Raw genomic sequence first — 18,780 nt, 5'->3', positions numbered from 1 at the left:
CATCGACGCACATGGTCGTCAGGGGTTAGTAACCCCTCCGGTTGACAATTATAACATCCGTAACTTATCTTTAACCCCCAACGAGCGCGACGAGCTTGAAATTTCAAGTATAATCGACTTACTGTGATCTTCGATTATGGAGGTTTGAATTATCGGATATCCAGAAACCGCGATTTCATTCAAAATGCACGGACCGATCGCGTATTCGCGTTCGAAGCTGCGCTCCGGCGCTCGGCAAAAGTCGTTTCGAGTCGATTGATCGCGCAGATCGGCTGCACATCGGCGGCCCGCCTGGACAAAAACATTAGGACAAGGCGGACGCGAACGGTGAGGTCAAGGTCGCTCGCGGAGGTGCCACACTAGGCGAGAGAGACAGATCATGAAGCAAAGATAAAGGAGGAGGGGAGCGAGAGAGCGAGCGGAGGAAAAGGTGGCGGGAGGACGAGACGGGGCAGAGAAAGAGAACGAAGGGGAAAGAGAATACCATGAGAGACGGAGGACAGGCAGCGCGAGGAGGTTGGCGGCGAGCGGTGGAGGTGGTGCGAAGGCCTCCCCTCAACAAGTGCGATCGGTGAGCCCGAAGCTCGTCGCTTAAAACTATATAATCCGCGAGCGGCCCGGTCGCCGCGGTCAGAATGTCTCGCCCGCGGGAGCGCAAGCCGTCCACGTCGCCCCGGTCGATCGTATCGCATCAGTCTCCGCATTCGCGCGGATAAATCGCCGAACTTTCCGAAGGATGTCCGCGAAGTGAGAATGCCGAACCCGGTCTCGCGCGAGGAACTTTTCCTTTTCGAAAATCGCGCAAAATCGGGACGAAAGAACGAAACTCGAGAGAGAAAGAGATTCGCGGTGATCGCGCCATCGCGAATGTTCACGTTCGACGGTGGAAAAGTGAACCGGCGGGGTTGTCTAAATCGAGAGACCACGCGATGCGAGTCCCACGGCGATCAATGATCAATTGGAGGCATAATTTCCTTCTCGGCTAATCGCGAACGCGACACGCCGGTGGAACAGCGACGATTGTACGAATGAATTTTTTTTCGACGCGCGCGCGCGCGAGAGAGTTCAGACATCTTTGCGTTTGCACTGTTACGAGAAACGCGTCTCCGTCGGCGACGAAAGTTGTTCCCTTTGTACGCGGACTCGGTCTTACACTCGGAACATCGAGTTCACCGGGAGCGCGGCGTATTGCGTTACCGGCGAAATTATTGTCCGCCGTGCGCTCGGTGACGGCTTAGCTCGCACGACAAAATCTCCGCCGATTCCGTCGGCCGTCTTCCGCAGAGGCACCGCACTTTGCAGAAAGTTCAGTAAGCCCGGAGACAGGGTCGGTGGGAAGGGGGGGGGGGCGGAGGGGGAGAGAGAGAGCTTTGCGGACTCTCTAAAGCTGCTTTTGTCTACGCCGCCTGCCTCGCCGACGGAAGCGACTGCGTCGAGCTGTAATTAGTGTTTTATTCTTACAGACGACGGCGGTGGTACGAGGATTAGTAATATAAAAATGGCCGCATGATTTTCGCGTTGGAAAACCTCTTAGAGTCAGCTGCGTCCAACAGCTTTCCGTGACCGAATTAATTAAGTAGCGAGCTCCTCGACGAGAATGTCTCCTTTTCCTCGCAGCGAAATTCGCGAAATCTCTTCAGTTCTCGCGAAACGTCTAAATATATGTATGCGCAATTGTGCGGGATTTTTTTCTGCAAAATCTTTAAAACTGGATTTTCCGGCGCTCGTTTGAAAGAATTTCCCGATGCAGCCAAGCCACGAGAGGTAAGAAAAAGCGTGGCTGATTAACGTTGGCGCAATCCTCGTAGCACTTACGAGACTGCAAGAGTAAAGAGTACACTTTTACGTCGGGCGGTCGTGGGAATCGCTTTTTCTGTTGTACGTTTAAGTTTGGAAACCTTTCTCGGCCTCAAACGCCTCTTTCTTTACTCTCGCAGCAGGAACCAACCTTGACGTTATTAGAAACTCCGCGGTTGTCTTCTTCAACCCAGACGCCCGTTTGAGAATCCGCGCGCGGAAAAGGGAGAAAAAGAGCTTTATCCAGCGCGTTATCTTACTCTTAGCTTCCCCGAGATAAACACACGATGGGTTTAATTTCGCCGTCGATTATCGCCGAGAGCGCAAAATCGGACGCTGGATTTAAATCGTACTTATTTGTTCGCCCCGAATGAATTCTATTTTCGCACGTTTGAAATGATATCGGGCGGTACATCGCCGAGCGACGTTTGTCATCCTGCGTATATCGTCGATGTAAGCGTTTTATCTCGGCCTCTGGTTTCAACGGCGTTCGCCAGTTAGCGGGGAAATGAATCCACGTAATCGCATTACCATCTTCGTCATTTTCCAGTGCGCTGTTATGAATTATTCACCGCGTCATTACGTAAGATGTTGGAAATGTATGCGGTGGATTAGATTATATTGATAATCGAACGGTACATTGCTGAAGCAAGATTGTGATAATACTATCTTTTGTTCGCGAACAAGTTCCGTCTTCGGTTTGCACAATCCAACGCGTTGATGCATGGAAAGTGGCACAAGTAATATAAGCTTGGAAGCTTTGCGATTGTTTCTCTTACGTCTATTATCCAAACAGCCTCGCGATTGATGTAGAACGATCGAATTAACCGGGAATGATTTATACAAATTATCGAGGCGTTCGGATCTTCTCGCTATTAGCGCGCCACGTTATAAAATATGATCCGAAAGTTCCGATGGAACGTCTAAAATATCTAAAAATATCTATCTTCGCGTGAAGACGACGAGAAGAACGCCGTGGCGAACGAGCGTGGCGTTAAAAGCTTTCGGCTTACGCGTCGTCATAAAATTCGTCCTCTCAAACTGTAAAAGGGAGAGCGGACCTTTCTGCCGCAACTAACGAGGCGGATGCATTCTAATCCCGAGTGTTCGGCAAGCCGCCTCTTTCTCTCAAACCGATGCTGCGATGCATCGGCATTAAAAGCCTCATCGTCCCGCTTCGTTTCGCGTTGTAATTACATTCTCTCGGAATTTGGTGCGAACGGGAGACGAGGTGTCGTGAGGTGACCGCGTGACTAACGAACAAATTAATTTCGTTCTGCGAAAAAAGAGAAGGAAAGCGGGAAACGATTCGAACGACGAGAAGCTGAACCTTCAACTGCCATTTCAATTGCCGTCGAAATGCTGGCGATACATTTTCGAAGAAATTAATACACTTTGCGCATTCAACACATTAAATCGACCTGTTTGTTACACTTTTGTCAGGATACAGTAAAAACTAATTAGAAATTGTACGAAACATAACGCGACAATTTTCATAAATCTCGCACAATGACGAGTGTGATGAAGATTGAAAGATAACGAGAGAAACAGAGACGCATCTCGCAGCTTGGCACCGCCAAGTTTAGGATTAAAAGCGCATCTGACCGCGTTGCCACCCGTCGGCCCTCATCATCGCTATCTGCCACCGCGATTATCGAGAATATCGGTACCGGTTCCGGCGACGAACCGAACGAGCTCGGTGTTCGGAGGCGTGCGGGAGAAACGCACGACGAGCGAGCGAGCGAGTCCTCTCGCTCGCTCGCTCGCTCGCTCGCACTCGGGTGGTCCAGCCTTCTCAAGGGCGAGACTAGTTGGTGGTGGCTGGGGCGCACCTCACCGCCGCCGCTGGGCGTATGTCAAATCAGTGTGCAGCCCCCGTAGTCTGGCATTGGTCTGGTCGCCGTTACGCGCTCTGTGCAAGCGCGAGTCGGCAATGCTGAGTCAGTCAGGTGCATCATCATCGCGGTGTCTTGCGCTTGGCGTGCGCACCGTTTCGCGACGATGATAGAAAATGAAGTGGCCTTCCGATATATGCAAGGAGAGAAGAAGAAAAAAAAAAAGCAGCGGAAAGACACGAGAAAGATAGACGCAAGACCGCGCAGAAGGCGAGGAGGAAAGAGCGATGGAGCAGCGGCGAGCGGAGGGAAATGTTCGTTCGTTCGTTCGCGCGCTCGCTCGTTCGTTTGTTCGTCGTCGTTCGTTCTCCGGTGACGAGGGCACGGTCGATATGGCAACATCGCGCCCCACCACGCATACCGGCGCCGGCATCGCCGCCCAAGCGACATGCAGCTACGGCAACGTCGCGCCCCGATGCCACCGCGGGGGAGGGAAACAGCCATGCCAGAGCCTCGAACAGCGAGGAGAGCGACCTCATGCCCTGCACACATGTGCGCACGGACCGGGGATACTGAAGAGAACGAGGGAGACACGGAGTGTTGGTGGAGGACGGAAAGCGAACGAGAGGAACGGAGCAGCGGCTGGTCGCGGTCGGCCACACTCGTCTGTCCCACGCACGCGCCCCGTGCCGAAATTGGCGATGCACTTGCCTCTCGCTCGGGGATTCCTACCCTTCCCTTCCTGCGGAAAAAAATAGTCTCGCCCGCCTTCATCGCGATGCATCGAGTGGACGCTGACGACAAGCCATCTCTCTCTCTCTCTCTCTACGCGGTTTCTTAAACAAGATAGTCGTCTATCTCAAATTATTTCGAGCAGATGCGAGGAACGTACTCGATATTTGGGGAACGCTTGGGAATAATTTAATGTAATTTATAGATTGACGAATAAATAATTCTTTTAGAGGCGCGTTTGGCGAGGCATTGGATTTCAAGGCTTCTAAACATTTCCTAATATTTGTTCGGATACTATTTTCTAAAGATAAGCCCGCTTCCTTAGGGACAAGTATTTCTTTGTCTGGCACTTTCGGAACGCCTCATTGCCTAACCTCCTCCTTCGGCCCCATGTGTCCCATGGCGCGTCTCCCATGCGGAGGGTGATTCGTCGGCCTGGCAACCGTACTTCTTTCGCTCGTCTGTTAATCGTACGTAACACCTACTACCATCTTAACGAGCGAGAGAACGCGCGGCGCGAGAAAGAGAGAGAGGACATTGTTAAGGGTTCCTGCACACAGGAACGCGTCAGCTCCCATTAAGATGCCGTTTGATTGGATCGCGTCGCTTCTTACCACGCGTAACGCATCGGTCGTCATGTGTGCAAGAGCCTTAAGGAAAGGCGTTCTGCGCGTGCGATGTTGCCATGCGGTCGCCTCTGTACAACTCGGCTGAACTCCGGCCATTTCCGAGAGTGTGCGTTCGCGCGCGGAGGCGCCGACCGCCGGCAACATCGCTATCCCGCCATCGAGATAGAGACGGCCTGCTTGCTGCGCGGTTGTAAGACATACGCTCACCGTTAGTCGAGGAGAGAGCGAGACGGACGAAAGACTGGCCGAGGAAATCGTGCCGCCCCGAGCGGAGCCAACGATCGTTGTTCTTCTCGCACGCCGCGAAAACCCGAGAGTCTGCTTGGATACAGGTAGTTGCCCGATAATACGAATGCCGATGCGCGTCGGCGCTTTCAAATCAGATTAAGCGCGAATCGACTTTGGCGAAACGCGGCTCCGAAAAGACGATTTCTACGGCACATTTTAACGTAACACTTCTCACTTGCGCGTCGCGCTTCACGCTAAACACAGCAGTCCGCAATTGTATCGCCATGCAGCGTTGAGATTTCGATGCGCTTAACGTTGTTATTGAGAGACGAGCGGCTGCATTTCTGCACGCGAATACGACGGACCCTTGAAGTTTTCTTCCGTCGGAAGGGTTTACGCGTTCGTGCTTTTACCGCCTTTCTTCGACTCTCCGCGCTGCATTGCTCCGTTTCGCAGCATGACCGTGTTTGGCGCGTTTTTACTTCTCGCGACCAGGGGGAAGAACTCGACGGTTCGCTTTGTGCTGGCTAATGCACTCGCCGATGAGCGCTCGTTGCACCAACACAGCGCAGTAGCTTTAGTTAACTGAGCCTGACGATCGACAAACTCGTCTTTTTCTTTCTCTCTCTCTCTTTTTTCTTCTTTTTTTTTTTTGCTTTTTTCTCTTTCTCTCTAACATTTGCGTACTTTGTCGACGAAGCAGTCCATTCCGCTACTGTTTGCTCTCACATTTTTGTTTACCTTTAATTATTGTACGATTTTTATTTCGGACGATACGTCAGAATAAAAAAAAAAAAAAAATGCCAGCGTTGCGGACATTCCTGGCATTCGTTTTTTATACTAGATAACGATATGGTATTTCCAGCACATTCGTTATGTGAGATCATTAGATTGTTTTAAAAAATCCACGTATTTTTTTTTTTTATTAAAATAAGTATGAAAATATAAAGCTAATTATCGATTTATGCGTATCTTTTTTTTATTTCTTCTATTACTTTGCTAGTTAGTTTAGCTCGCTGCAAGAGTTTAGTGGAAAAATTCAAGTATTACTTATAAGTAATATGCACAGAAATGACTCGATATATTTATACTAATGACGCGAATACATGAATATTACTATTCAGTTAAGGTTGACAAGGTACATCAATTCATGAGCACATCGTCGCCTTAACTAAAACTAATTTTATGGCTAAATAATAAGGTGTTACATTTTTATAGAAACATTTAAATCACAAGATGTTTCTAATAAAATCTAATTAAGAAAGAATTGTCATATATGAACTGTCGCTTAAAAATTCGAAACAGATTTTAAATAAATTTTTCTTCCACAAATACAAAATTGATAAATATATATACTATTCAGGTATAATATATTTAATAATGTTAGCAAATAAAATAAAATTTATGTTTCGCAAAAGAATCCTCTTTTCTTTGATTTGATTATTTGATCACAATATTGTATTCTGGTGATCTTTTGAACATTTTTGCTTTGTGTTGTATCGAATGGTGTTAATCTAAAATTACGCGCTTATTTTTGTTTGTTTTTCCCCCGAAAAGATAGTTTAATCAATTTCATTTTTTGATATTAAACACATATTATAATAATTCTGTTGTGATTTTTATCTTAAATACCATCCGCGCGCGAACAACATGAATAAGTAAATATCGATATTCCCAAGAAAATAATTGCATTCGACTTTATCCGAAAATTATAGGACGCTCTGAACTTTTCAGCAGTGAATGCATCCGTTTTTTTCATTTGCGCGATTTTTTAACCTCATTTTCTGAAATCTCTCATAGATTTCTACCAGGACGCGCCGTTCGTATTCGCGCGTGTTAATTCCGAATTCCGACGAATCCTTAACCGCGCGCGAATCCTCTCGATTCTTTCTCTTTCACGCACTGTCCGGCCGCCTCCGTCGCGCAAAAGACATTGGTATTAATGGCCTTGGCCGACGGTACCAGTTGGTAAGCCATCACTCGAGCACGAGCCGCAGCACTTCGAGGTCACTGCACCTTTCGTCTTTGCTCTCTGTACGTTGCGGGCCATCTCTCCCGGTCGTTTACGCGCGCATACTTCGCGGAACTCTTTCTCTCGCACTTTCGAAACTGGTCGCGCGAACACGAATCGATCGTCGTCAGACGCGATTCAATTTCTTCGTCTCGCTCGCGATCGAAAGTACTTGTCATCCCGTTTTCGGCCAAATTCTCTAAATATTCCAAGCCGCGAAAGGGAAAAGAATCTTTCCGAAAACTTAATAATTCCCACGGAAGTATAATCTTGTTAAATTGCGTGTCGCAGAATCGCCGACGCGCTTCGTAAGGACTTTGACAAACTGTACGGACATTCTCCGCAATAACTGCAGTCTGGCGACGGCGATAACTCACTCGCGTTGCAGCTCTCGTGGATTAGTTTACGTTACGTAACGGAGCCAAAACGGAAAAGTGTGGTGTGCACACCTATTGTGTTTACCGCCGCGGCGGCCGCATAACGTGGCACCCGCATGTTCTCGCAGATGTAGGTTCTATGTAGGCGCGGGCGAAGTGAGACGACGCTTATTCAAGTATTCCGAGAGAAGCGACTCGCCCCGCTTCGTTCCCGTCGTATATTAACTCGTGAACGTTAACTCGGAAAATTACTCGGACGTTATTGGAAATCGAAATCTTCGGTATTAATTGTAGTTCGAAGCCCCGAGAAATTTTCCCGAAATTTTTCGCGAGTTTCCTCCGAGCCTGGGAAAGTGCTCGAGTTTTCCGGGGCTTCGAACTATACTATTAATGAATTGTCGTCTTGTCACATAAAGTCGACTAATGTATGGCTTCACACTCAAAAAAATGATCTTGCAATAATAGCTAAAATTTTCTAGGTGTAAAAAATTAACTAAAACAGATAAATGATTAGCAACTGTTGTGATATTGCATATGTAATTACTTAATCAGTTTAGATGACAGAAACAGAATATATATCTGTATTGTTTGTGAACTTTAAAAAGAAAGTTTCTCTAAAGCGCCTATCTGTATAAGATCAATCACGTGTTAGATCATGCAATGAATAACATTTAGCAATGGTACCTAAATTTTTCAGAAGCTATTGCTAGAACATTACTGCTATAAATTCTATATGTGACAAACAATGTTTTCACAGATACGAAAAATAGCGATACATTCTTGTTGCGATATCTAGAAATCTAACTACATCAGCGAAATATTTTTTTGAGTGCATATTGATCGAATTTTTGTTCGGAAGAACCGTCGTCGATGTTACTTGGACAATTTTATTGGGACACTCGTAACGTAGACTGACGGTTTATTTTTTTCGTCGATATTTCGCGCAGGATACGATCTTTATTTGCCGAGGAAGCATACGTGTCGAAAGGATTAAATGCACGGCGAGAGCTGACGGCGACTTGTAAGTAGCCTCGAGCCCGATGTCAACTAGGAGTCGCGCTAATGCGTGTTGAGTCTAACGTCCGGTTACATTATGTAGCGCTGGTAAAGTGAGAGAGAAAAGAGCGAGAGCGACGTGGCGAGAAGGAGAGACGCGCGGCATAAACCCAGGTACTTTATTAACCGCCGTCGGAGAGGGCATTTTTATGACGGGCGCGGCGATAATTACGCGACATAAATAAAAAAGCCTGCCCGTGCGATTCCTCTTTACGCGCACCTTTTACGCTATTTAGAGCGGGATCGAACCGTTAATATGCGCGAGTGCTCGGCCCAGAAATGTAAGCCGGACGCACAGAGTCGTATGAGACATTTTCGTTTCGCACATGCGATTGCGCGAGATATCTCAATTCTAGTCACGCTCGCTTCGAATCCTACCGAAGGACGGTTTTGCCAGCGTCATTCAACGCTGATTAATGAAATCTTCTGCAATATTACAGTTCCCCGCGAGAGAGGCGTTATCGTCTTAAAACCCAAGTTCTCGGCAATTCGATATTGACAGACTTTCCGCGACGCGATAAGATTTTATCTTTCACGCTCCCTTTGAGACTTCTATAATTAACGACATTCCGTTGCGCCGTGTATTTTCTATCCGGTGGCGGCTTTTACACCGCCGTTCGCACGTACAACATGTGCCGCCGGTGTATGTACGCGTTTCACGCCACTTAGCGATATAATGCGGATGCCTGATACAACGCATATTCAACTCCTTCGGCGTAACGGCCGTCTTATTCGAACCTGTCGAGCGGTTAACAAAGGAGAACCAACGCGAATAATTGAGGCAATGAAGAATGGCTGGATCGCATCAACGAGATGATGATCTGCGAATGTCTCGCGAGTACTTTTTTTTTTTTCCGTTTAGCGCTGCCGTACACTTCGAGCTGAAGGAAGAACCCAGACGGCTTGGAAAATATTGTGAAATATTAATACGAAAGTTTAGAGTGGAAAATAACGCATCTACGTTCGCGAGACAAAATCGTAGATAATGCATCTCTCGGCAAGGTAGTGATATAATTCCGCTTCCGTTTACACGTCCGACTGTTCCCAAGCGGCAACGTGAATCCACATGTATCGTGACTACATAATGCGCGGAATGTGACGCAAATATACGGGCGGAATATACGTGCAATGCTAGCAGATAATGCATGAAAAAATATCGGAATGCTTTTGAGATGCGTTCAGGTGCTAATCGCGAAGGACGCGCGAGCGTGGTGTGATTTGCATTAGCGTAAACAATGTACGGTCTTTTTTTTTATTGTACATTTCTCGCAAACGCTTATGTGCACACATCAGAGATGATTAAGAATACAGTTTGGCTTAATGGCCAACGACGTGTAATTTTTATCGCATTAGCGTACGTGTGTATTAGAATTTTAATTGGAAAATGACGCATCAACGACATTTAGCAATAAAAAAGAAAAAAAAAAAAACGTTGAAGCAACAAGAAAAATATATCGACGGGTTATCGTCGCTGAAAAAAAAACGTCTCCCCTTTTTTTTTATGCTAACCAGCGATGTGTAATTTAGTATTAGAAATCGCTAATAAATATGCAAGTGCACATCCGTTGATCGAATCGTTCCGTGAATCGGTTACTCGATGAATTTGTATGAGTTCACGTCGCTCCTCTTCATACAAGCTATAAAAGCTTGTATTCATTTGAGTAAGAGACGTAAGTTTTTTCTGGAAAGGAAAAAATGTTTTCCTCATTTTTGTGGAATTTCTTTTTTTTTTTTTTTTTTTGCTTCTCGATTTCGTTATCGCGTGTATTCATGCGTAACGCGCAACGCGTCCAGCAGGATTTTATTCTACGGCAGATAAATTTTCTTCCTCTCCTTTTCTGCCTTGCTTCGCATGACTCGTTTTGGCATTACTTACATCCGGCCGCGCGCGCGCGGGCGTAAAATCTGCGTAAAAAAAATCCGTCCGCCCGATGTGTGTATTTTCGCTCGAGGCCGTCGGATGACTCAAAGCAAATCCAAGTACGACGCGGCGGTACACTTGGATAAAATCGGTTTGCTTAAAGGCCAAGTTTCTAATCGCGCTGCGAAAGATACGCCGCGGACTCTCCCGCCGTGAGTTTTAACAACTCGTCTCGTTTACGTAACTCGTATCGCCGTTGAAATGAGATCGCATTGCGTCGCAGTATTCTCGCGGCGCTGATAATGGAGCAAATTTTGCGTCGAATCAGCCGGATGCGAATAGGAGAAGTTTTAGTGGAAGATTTTTTCGTAGAAATTTTCAATTACCGCAATTGTATTGATGATGAAGCGAGTGTATTTTCTAGAGATGTTTGTGTAGGACGACGCACACCAACGCGGGGATAAAAGATTGCCTGTTTTATGGCCAAATCGATACTTGATAATCTGACGACCCGTCGTATATCGCACGATAGCAACGTTTTACTGCGGTGTTGATGCAAAGCATTCTCCGATGTAGAAATTGTAAAAACTTTCCAAAGCGAATAACGATATAAATGCCGCGAGCTTGGCGACGTGTCGTTCGAGAAGACCACATTCGAGTATGAAAATATATCGAAGGAAAGAATATTCGAACGTAACCTTTTTTAGCGTGTTAAGAACACGAACGCTCCGTGCAACGCGCGAAATTGCGGAATGAAAACTCCGCCGACACCTTCGCGGAACGAGAATTGCACGGTGCATCGTTCATCATCCGCGTCTCTGAAGGATGCCCGCGGACCGTAAGATGCATTTCAAGCATAAACCTGCCTGACGCATAAGCCGCCGGCACAATGCAGGCTCTTTGTCGGGGCAAATCCGTCGCGGAGGCTAAACCGAGAGACTCTCCCCCCCCTTTTGCAGCCGTGTCTCTTGTTTGGCGAACGTAATATTCCCCGCTGCGCGGAAATAAACGGCGGGTCCGCGAGAGCGGAAAATGCACTTCCCAGTTTCGAGACTGGGAAATGAAGAGGTAGGCGAGCGGCAATGATTTTCTCGTTCACCAATCGCGCGCGAACGCAATTAACACGACGGCGTTATCGCGAGGTATATTCGTGTTTACGAGCCGCCGCTGCGAAGCCGCCTCGCATGAATCGACGATCTCCGAGCTCACCGCGCCGACCTCGGTCGAATAGAGAAGACTGTAGCCGTCGCGGGGAAGTTTTCGTGCAAGTTGTTTCGCGAGTTCGTTGAAGTGCGCCGCGACATCGGAGTGTACATCCCACCCCCCTTCGCGGACGCCGACTCCGGAGTGACGCTCTTTCGCGACGTTTCTCGACCGGACCGATCGACCGAATGACTTCCCCAACGGCGCTCCTCCCGCCGGCGCTTCCGCACGCGCGAGGAACCAACAAGTTCACGTGCTTCCTCGCGAGTACTCGGGCGCACGGCCAGACGGACACACGCGCTCTCTCTCTCTCTCTCGCCCTCCCTCTCTCCCGCCGCCCTCGCCGGGTCTTCCCCCCCGTCGTGCGCTCACGCCGCACGTGAGTACGCACGCGAAGACTTCTTCATCCGTTCCCCGCGCGTTCATTCACAGTTCACAGTCAGTCAGTCACCAGCACACCTCCGCCGATCAGCTGATCCCGCCGCCGCCGCCGCCGCCGTCGCCGCCGCCGCCACCGCCGCCGCCGCCACCAACGACGACGACGACGTCGGCGGCAGCAGACTGCGCGTCGCCAACCCCTCTGCCCTCCTTCCCTTCTAGACTTCGCGCTCCCCCTCCCACCCCGCTCCTCATCCACTGCCACTTCCTCCTCCTCTTGCCGCTGCTACTGCTGCTGCTGCTGCTGCTGCTGCTGCTGCTGTTACTACTACTGCTGCTGCTGCTGCTACTGCTACTACCGCTGCTGTCCCCTGAAAACCCCCTCCCCACCCCGGTATGGACGATCAGCTGACTGGGAACTGTCAGTCGCCGCCAGCCGTGGGCCTGCGAGCCCACGTGACACACGCCGCGGCTCTTTCGCCGCGAGGCGGGCTCCGGACTCTCCGCTCGGTCCCGCGGAGCGCAGCAGCCGAACGCGAGATGACGAATTGTGCTTGTCGCTTCCCTCGAGCAGCGGCGATTCGCGGCCAACCCGAATGTCGCACGGTCACCGTTGGATTTATCTAATTTAGACAGCGTCTTCCTGAATCAATGGCGAAACCGCAGAGATTGCCGGCGCTCTGATGGCGGGTCGTGGAAATGCAAATGTGAAATAGAACCAGCGATATTTCGGGTGCGATATAAGCTAGCGATGGAAAATGGGCAATTCGGACCGCTGAGAGCTGACGTTCTTTAATGCCATCTTCAGTTGATCGGGATTCGCGTTACGTTTATTTAAATAATATTTTTTTTATGGGACTTCACAAGGGATGAAATATTCACGCCGATAAAGCTCGGGCGTTTCACGTAATTTAACGATTGTTACAACAGCCACGTTCAGTGCTGTCGGCGGGGATCCGTTTACATTGGCGATAATCTGATTTTGCGTAATGAAACACTCGTATCGGAAGAGAATAAATTCTCAAATTACAAGCTTTTTCAGCTCTTTATGAATTGACAAGTATAGTATTTCCAACTGCGTCACTTGGTTCCGCGCAACGGTTCTGTCTTCGGTCTCTCTTGCAAATCAGATTAGTTTCGGGTCAATAAATTTTGATAATATACGGTATCGCGAGAAATATATATCACCTTGTACGTCGCGTAAAAGGCGTTTCACCGGTGAGAGATATAATTCAAGCTGCGAGATTCTATCGAACGATCGAAACCTTCGAGATTCAGCGCGCAGTGGCGATACGTATTTCTGTTTGTTGTTCCACTCGCGCTCCATCGATATCGCGCAATGATATCATCGCGATTCTCATTGTAATCCTCTCCGGGATTCGCTCCGCTTATTGTAAAAGTGCATGCATAATCGACTCGTGGCGGTTCTCGCGGCGATACATCGCGATTAGTATCACCACTCGAGGAAGCGCTTGCCGCTCGGAATTCTAATAACATTCGCTACCGAACAATCGCACGGCAAGGCGGCGGCGGCGGCGGAGTGGCGTCGCGTCCTATTTATGCATAAACGATCGTCGCATACATTAACGTTGCGCGGCGCTAGGTAATCCATATAAATTCTGCCGCGCGAGTGAGGATTTCCTTGCGCAAGAGAGAGAGAGAGAGAGAGTAGCAGTTAACTCCGTTCTTCGCGATTTAACGGCACGATGATGAATTACTCGCGCAAGTCGGCGCGACGAGACGCTTGCACGAGGGTTAATTCCGCCGGGAACGGCTCGCCTCCTTCAACTTAATCTCACTTGACACTTCGTCGATCCCGAAAATTAATTTTCCCGCTCCGGAAAAACCAGAGAGAGAGAGAGTACCTCGAAGAGGAAAAAAGGAAAAAGCAACGGGCACCACGTCGACAGTGTCGTTGTACGACGACGCTCCGTGTCGAACGGTGGAAGCGCGCGCGCGCGAGAGGATCGAAGGTCGGCGAAGCGACGACGCCGGTTGCCAATTCCTCGGACCTCGCTGTACGCGCTAGAAGAAGAAGCGGAAGACGGGAGAGTCATAGGCACAGCATTGCGACCGCGTGTGTTCGGCGAATAGGACGTGGGGGGCGAGAGAGAGCGAGCCGCGAGAGAGGAGGGGGTGGGCCGAGAGCGAGCGTGTGAGAAAGAGAGAGGGAGGGAGAGAGAGAGAGAGAGAGAGAGAGAGAGGGACCATGTCCTACCCCAACGAGACCACGTGGCGCTGAAGACACTTTCATCATGCAGTGCGCCTCGGAACCCGCCGAACCACGTGGTGGATGCCGTCGTTCGACGCTCCCGAGGAACGGGCCCGCGTCACGCATGCGCCACGCCGCACGTCGTGCTCGCACTGGCCGCGTCAAGGTCGAGCAAAGTCGCGCGATTACTACCTCGTGGCGACGACGCCGATGCCGGCCTTAATCGCGCATATCCGATAGATCGAAAGCCGGTTGGGCGGCAAACGACCGCGCTGTTTTTCTCCCCTCGCCGCGCAGGTTCGAGATTTATCGATTGCCCGATCGAGTCGAGCGAGCAATCGATCGGGAGCTGAATCGGTATGAATCCCTCTTGATAACATTTGATTCTATCGCTCTCCTCGCGGAGTCGCGATTTCTTTAGAACTCCAACGGCGTCGGATAGGAATACTTGTTATTTTTCAAAAGTTTCCTACAAAGGTCTGATGTATATTTTCTACTTACACGCGTACGCTCTTTGAATATTTCCGATTCAAAGTACGCAGCTGGTATCTCGACGTGAGAAACTGTTGAAGAATCGATGCATTTTTCTGTGGGCGGGGAAATCACTTTTTCTAATATTTCGCATCAATGCCAGATTATTGACATTTTGCATCCGCGTTCTTAAAATACGCGTCGCACAGGTCGCATGTCTCGTGTGTCTCCCGTCAACTATTATTACACAGGTTACCGAGCAACGACGCGTTTGCGGTCGTCCACGGCGCGGCGCCACGTTCCCGATTCATCGGCGGGCGTCGCGACGACGACGACGACGACGTCGACCAGAATAGAGCAAAGACACGGGCGCCGATCCAGGGAGCACTGACCCACTATGCTCGGCCGTCGTTGATTTTGCGAACGACGACTCCCGCGCCGCCCCCAATTGCCTTTCTCCTTCTCTTCCTGCACCGCCGTCGTTGCCGCCGACGCTGTTGCTCGAAGCGCATTTTGAGAGCGCAGGACTGCCCGCCGACGATTCTACGTCGCGTGGCCACGTGCTACGCTCGTAGAACCACGTGTCGATCCGCGCGCAGACGGTTCCGGACTCGCGCGACTGCGGAAAATTCATTAGCGGAATAAGAAAGGAAAAAAAAAAGATACACAAATAAGACTCTTATCGCGTTCATCTTCGAATGCGTGACGAATATATATCGCTAAAAAGTTGCGTATTAACATATCGACGACTTCGTTCCAGCACTCGCGCTGTATTTCTTCATACGTGCAATTGGAATAAAAGTTGCTCGCGTATATTTGAAGACTAGAGATTCTTGCGTCTTCGTTCGTCCAATATTCTTGATCTATGATCGCGCGACGGGCGATGAAGAGAGAACAAGCGAAACGCAGAGACTTCTATGTGCGTAATTCACCGAAATAAACGCGAGCGCAATAAACATTTATTTCCACGGTGGAATGCAGCTCTTAGTTTATTCGCGAGTTCGTCTCTCGGCCGTGTCGCGTAGCGCAGTTTCACGATCAAAGGCAGCGCGCTAATTTATATAGAATATCTTAGATCCAGTCAGACAGCTCAATTTTAACGATGGATTCTTTCTAATTGTTTTCTCTTTTCCTCGGGAAAATTTAGACGCTATTTCTGCTTGTGTCGCTTACAAAACTTGACGATCGTCGCGGAATTCTTAATTCGGGAAAAGTTATGTGTACATTAACAAAAGATTTTATTATTAAAATTAGGGTCGGGACTTCCGGGCTGTCACTGCATACATTCGCGTACGGATTTCCTCTTCTCGGTGCAGAGAATCCGAGAATCGTCGTTTATTTTTTCAGCCGACCGCGGAAATTTATGTCTCCCGCTGCCAAGCGCGCGCTTTATCTCGCGCGCCCTCGCCAGCAGGAATTTCTGAGATATCTCGAAGGGAGATCCCTCGGCGAAAGAAACGGCAGAATTTCTGCCAGCAGCTTATTATGCTGTAAATCTTTTTTTTAAATATCGTCGCAAAGGGAGATCGGCGAGAAAACGGTGTCGCCGAGAATCTTGGCACGATAAAAGTGTGCGCGGATTTCCTCGAATTATTCTCGATTTCGAAATGCCGTGGCTGAGCTTAAAATAACGAAGCGCTATGAGTATCCGAGCGTGTTACACAAGCGATTTTATCAAATAATTAATTTCGCAGACTCCGGGTTGATGCACGTTTGCGGAGATTCTCTCGTGTCTGCGGATAATTTTTACGCGCTTCTTCCCTTTTTGATAGAATATTAAAAAGAATAGCGAAAATTGAAGACGCGGTATTTAGCGCGCTATAGTTCATAACCTATATTTCATAAGAATTTTGCTCTTTTTATTGCAGGTCAATACCAGAAATGAATGGGCGTCGTTGTGCGAACAATTCCACCTGCCCGGTGGTTGCGTCAATAGCGGGGTCGGCCTTAAACAAATTTACCTTCGGTAAGTATTATTGCTTTCGTAGATGCTTAACCGATTTCTTAAATGCCTCTTTTTTTTTTTATTCACCTTCGTATTTGAATTGAATTATCCGATATTCCGTCGAATCCTGGCGAAACTTGTCGTTTCCTTGAAATTTCGTGGGATATCTATGTAACGTTTGAAATTCTAATTTCCGTTGTATCGTTACCGAGAAGTTGGACGAGCGATTCGAACATTTAGAACACGCTCCTCTCAACTTGGTTTTAAACCCTCAACTCTCTTCCAAAGTCCGGCGTTCGAGAAACCTAACCGTACCGCGAGTTTTTTCCAACTCCGCCAAACACCATTGTTTCTTTCAAGGCTTCCATTTGCATTTTAATTCGCCGCGGGAAGCACAATACAAATCCGTGTTCCAAAGCAAACACACTCAGCGCAATGATTCGCACAGCTGAGAGATTGTTCCGTCGAGGGAAAAAAACAAAAAAAAAAAAAATCGACGGGGTCGTCGAACGTAGCTCGAGTGGATCGCAAACGCGGCGTCGGCGAGAGATCGGTCGCGCGAGAGGAAAGAGCGTGTCGCGCCCGTTCGACGGCGGGCCGGGCCGGGCCGGGGCCGGGCCTCTCGTCGCGGCGCGTCGCGTCGCGTCGCGCTTGCTACAATGTTCCATTGCGTCTGGCAGTCCGCGAGCGTCTGCAAGAGGCAGGGAGCAGGCAACGTTTTGCCGCACGGCCAACACCGCGTATCGGCATTGGTCCCTACGCCCCACCACCATTTTCCGTATCGCGTACTACGTACGTTCGTTCATTCATGCCCCGGTCTTGCTGACGAGAGCCCACCACGTGGTTCCTGAGTCTCGTTTTCCTCTTCCTCCCCCCCTCCCCCCTCCCTCCCCCTCTCACACTCTCTCTCTCCCCCCCTTCCCCCCTCCCTCCCTGTCTGTCTCTCGCGCGCGCTCTCATTCTCTCTTTCCCTCCGTCTCTCTCTCTCTCTCTCTCTCTCTCTCTCTCTCTCTCTCTCTCTTCCTCTCGGGAGTGAGCCCTGTGCAATCTTGCTAGCGCGCGCGTGGCTGGCAAGCGCGCGACCGAGAGTCCTCGGCTGTTTACTCGGCGCTGTCACGCGTGATTTTTCGCGCCAAGGTTTTCGTCGTCCGTTGAACCTTCCCTTTTTCCTGGGATTTTTCACCGAGGACCGAAGGTCCGGTGAATCGGTTCGGTTTCGCGGATTGTGAAGTGTTTTCAGAAGCGATAATATATATATATGTGTGTGTGTGCAAGCTCGTCTTTTCGTCTATTTTTAACTGGATCTTAATATATCCACCGGGTGACATAACGCCGTTTCCTGATACGAACCCGTGACATCGGGCTGACAAGAGGGCTAAGAATAAATTTTCGTGCCGCGATGTGTATAATTGGAACGCGTGGCAGAGTCGCCCCCGGGTCTAAATTCGAGGAAAAATTTCATCGTCCCGCCATCTTCGGTGAGCAACGGTCGTGCCCCGCTGTCGTCAACCTGGACTTAAATCGGTTTCGGCTTACGCGTTCCACAGTAGAACGGTGGACTTGACTTGATCCAAACGAAAGAGAGCGGTCATCGTCGCAGACGCGTCACAGCCGATGGTCGCGCTCGCACGTTGCTGCTCTCTGCGAATAAATACGATACTTTTATCAAGATCATCGAACTTTGCGCCCTCGTTCGATTACTCGTACATCGACGAAGAACTTGCGGTATCGCATCGAGAACTTTCCTTGCGCAACCCGAACTTAAAATCGCCCCAAATCGGAGCCCACTTCCGGTTAGGCCACGTGCCCCCCCCCCTTGCCCCCCCCCCCCCCCGCCATCTGCTACTCCGAGTTAGTGATAAAAAGCAGCAGCGTGCACACGGCCGTAGCAGTGGCACGCCGCTGCCGCAGTAGTCAGAGTGTGTTGAGCAGTCCGCACCCGCCAACGGCCAATCAGGCTCTGGCTGCTTGCTCTCCGCCGCCTGTGCACCTTCCGCACTGTACGTTGGTTGCATGAATGGATCCACTACATCTACCCCCACCAT

The 18,780-nt window shown here is 49.4% G+C and overlaps 1 protein-coding gene across 7 annotated transcripts in view; it reads left to right on the top strand.

Annotated features, from left to right (window-relative positions):
• The window catches only part of Bap170 (Brahma associated protein 170kD), a 43,013-nt gene that overhangs the window by 4,750 nt on the left and 19,483 nt on the right, over positions 1-18,780 (top strand). For all 7 annotated transcript variants that reach the window (XM_067357572.1, XM_067357571.1, XM_067357573.1 and 4 more), the window contains exon 3: positions 16,659-16,756. In XM_067357572.1, the coding sequence (XP_067213673.1) occupies positions 16,659-16,756 (98 nt within the window). The remainder of the gene's footprint in view (positions 1-16,658; positions 16,757-18,780) is intronic.

Source organism: Linepithema humile, chromosome 6, assembly GCF_040581485.1.
Source record: "Linepithema humile isolate Giens D197 chromosome 6, Lhum_UNIL_v1.0, whole genome shotgun sequence".
NCBI classification, from domain to species: Eukaryota; Metazoa; Arthropoda; class Insecta; order Hymenoptera; family Formicidae; genus Linepithema; species Linepithema humile.
The sequence above is the reverse complement of the archived record's forward strand: the minus strand, read 5'-3'. Positions and strand labels throughout refer to the sequence as shown.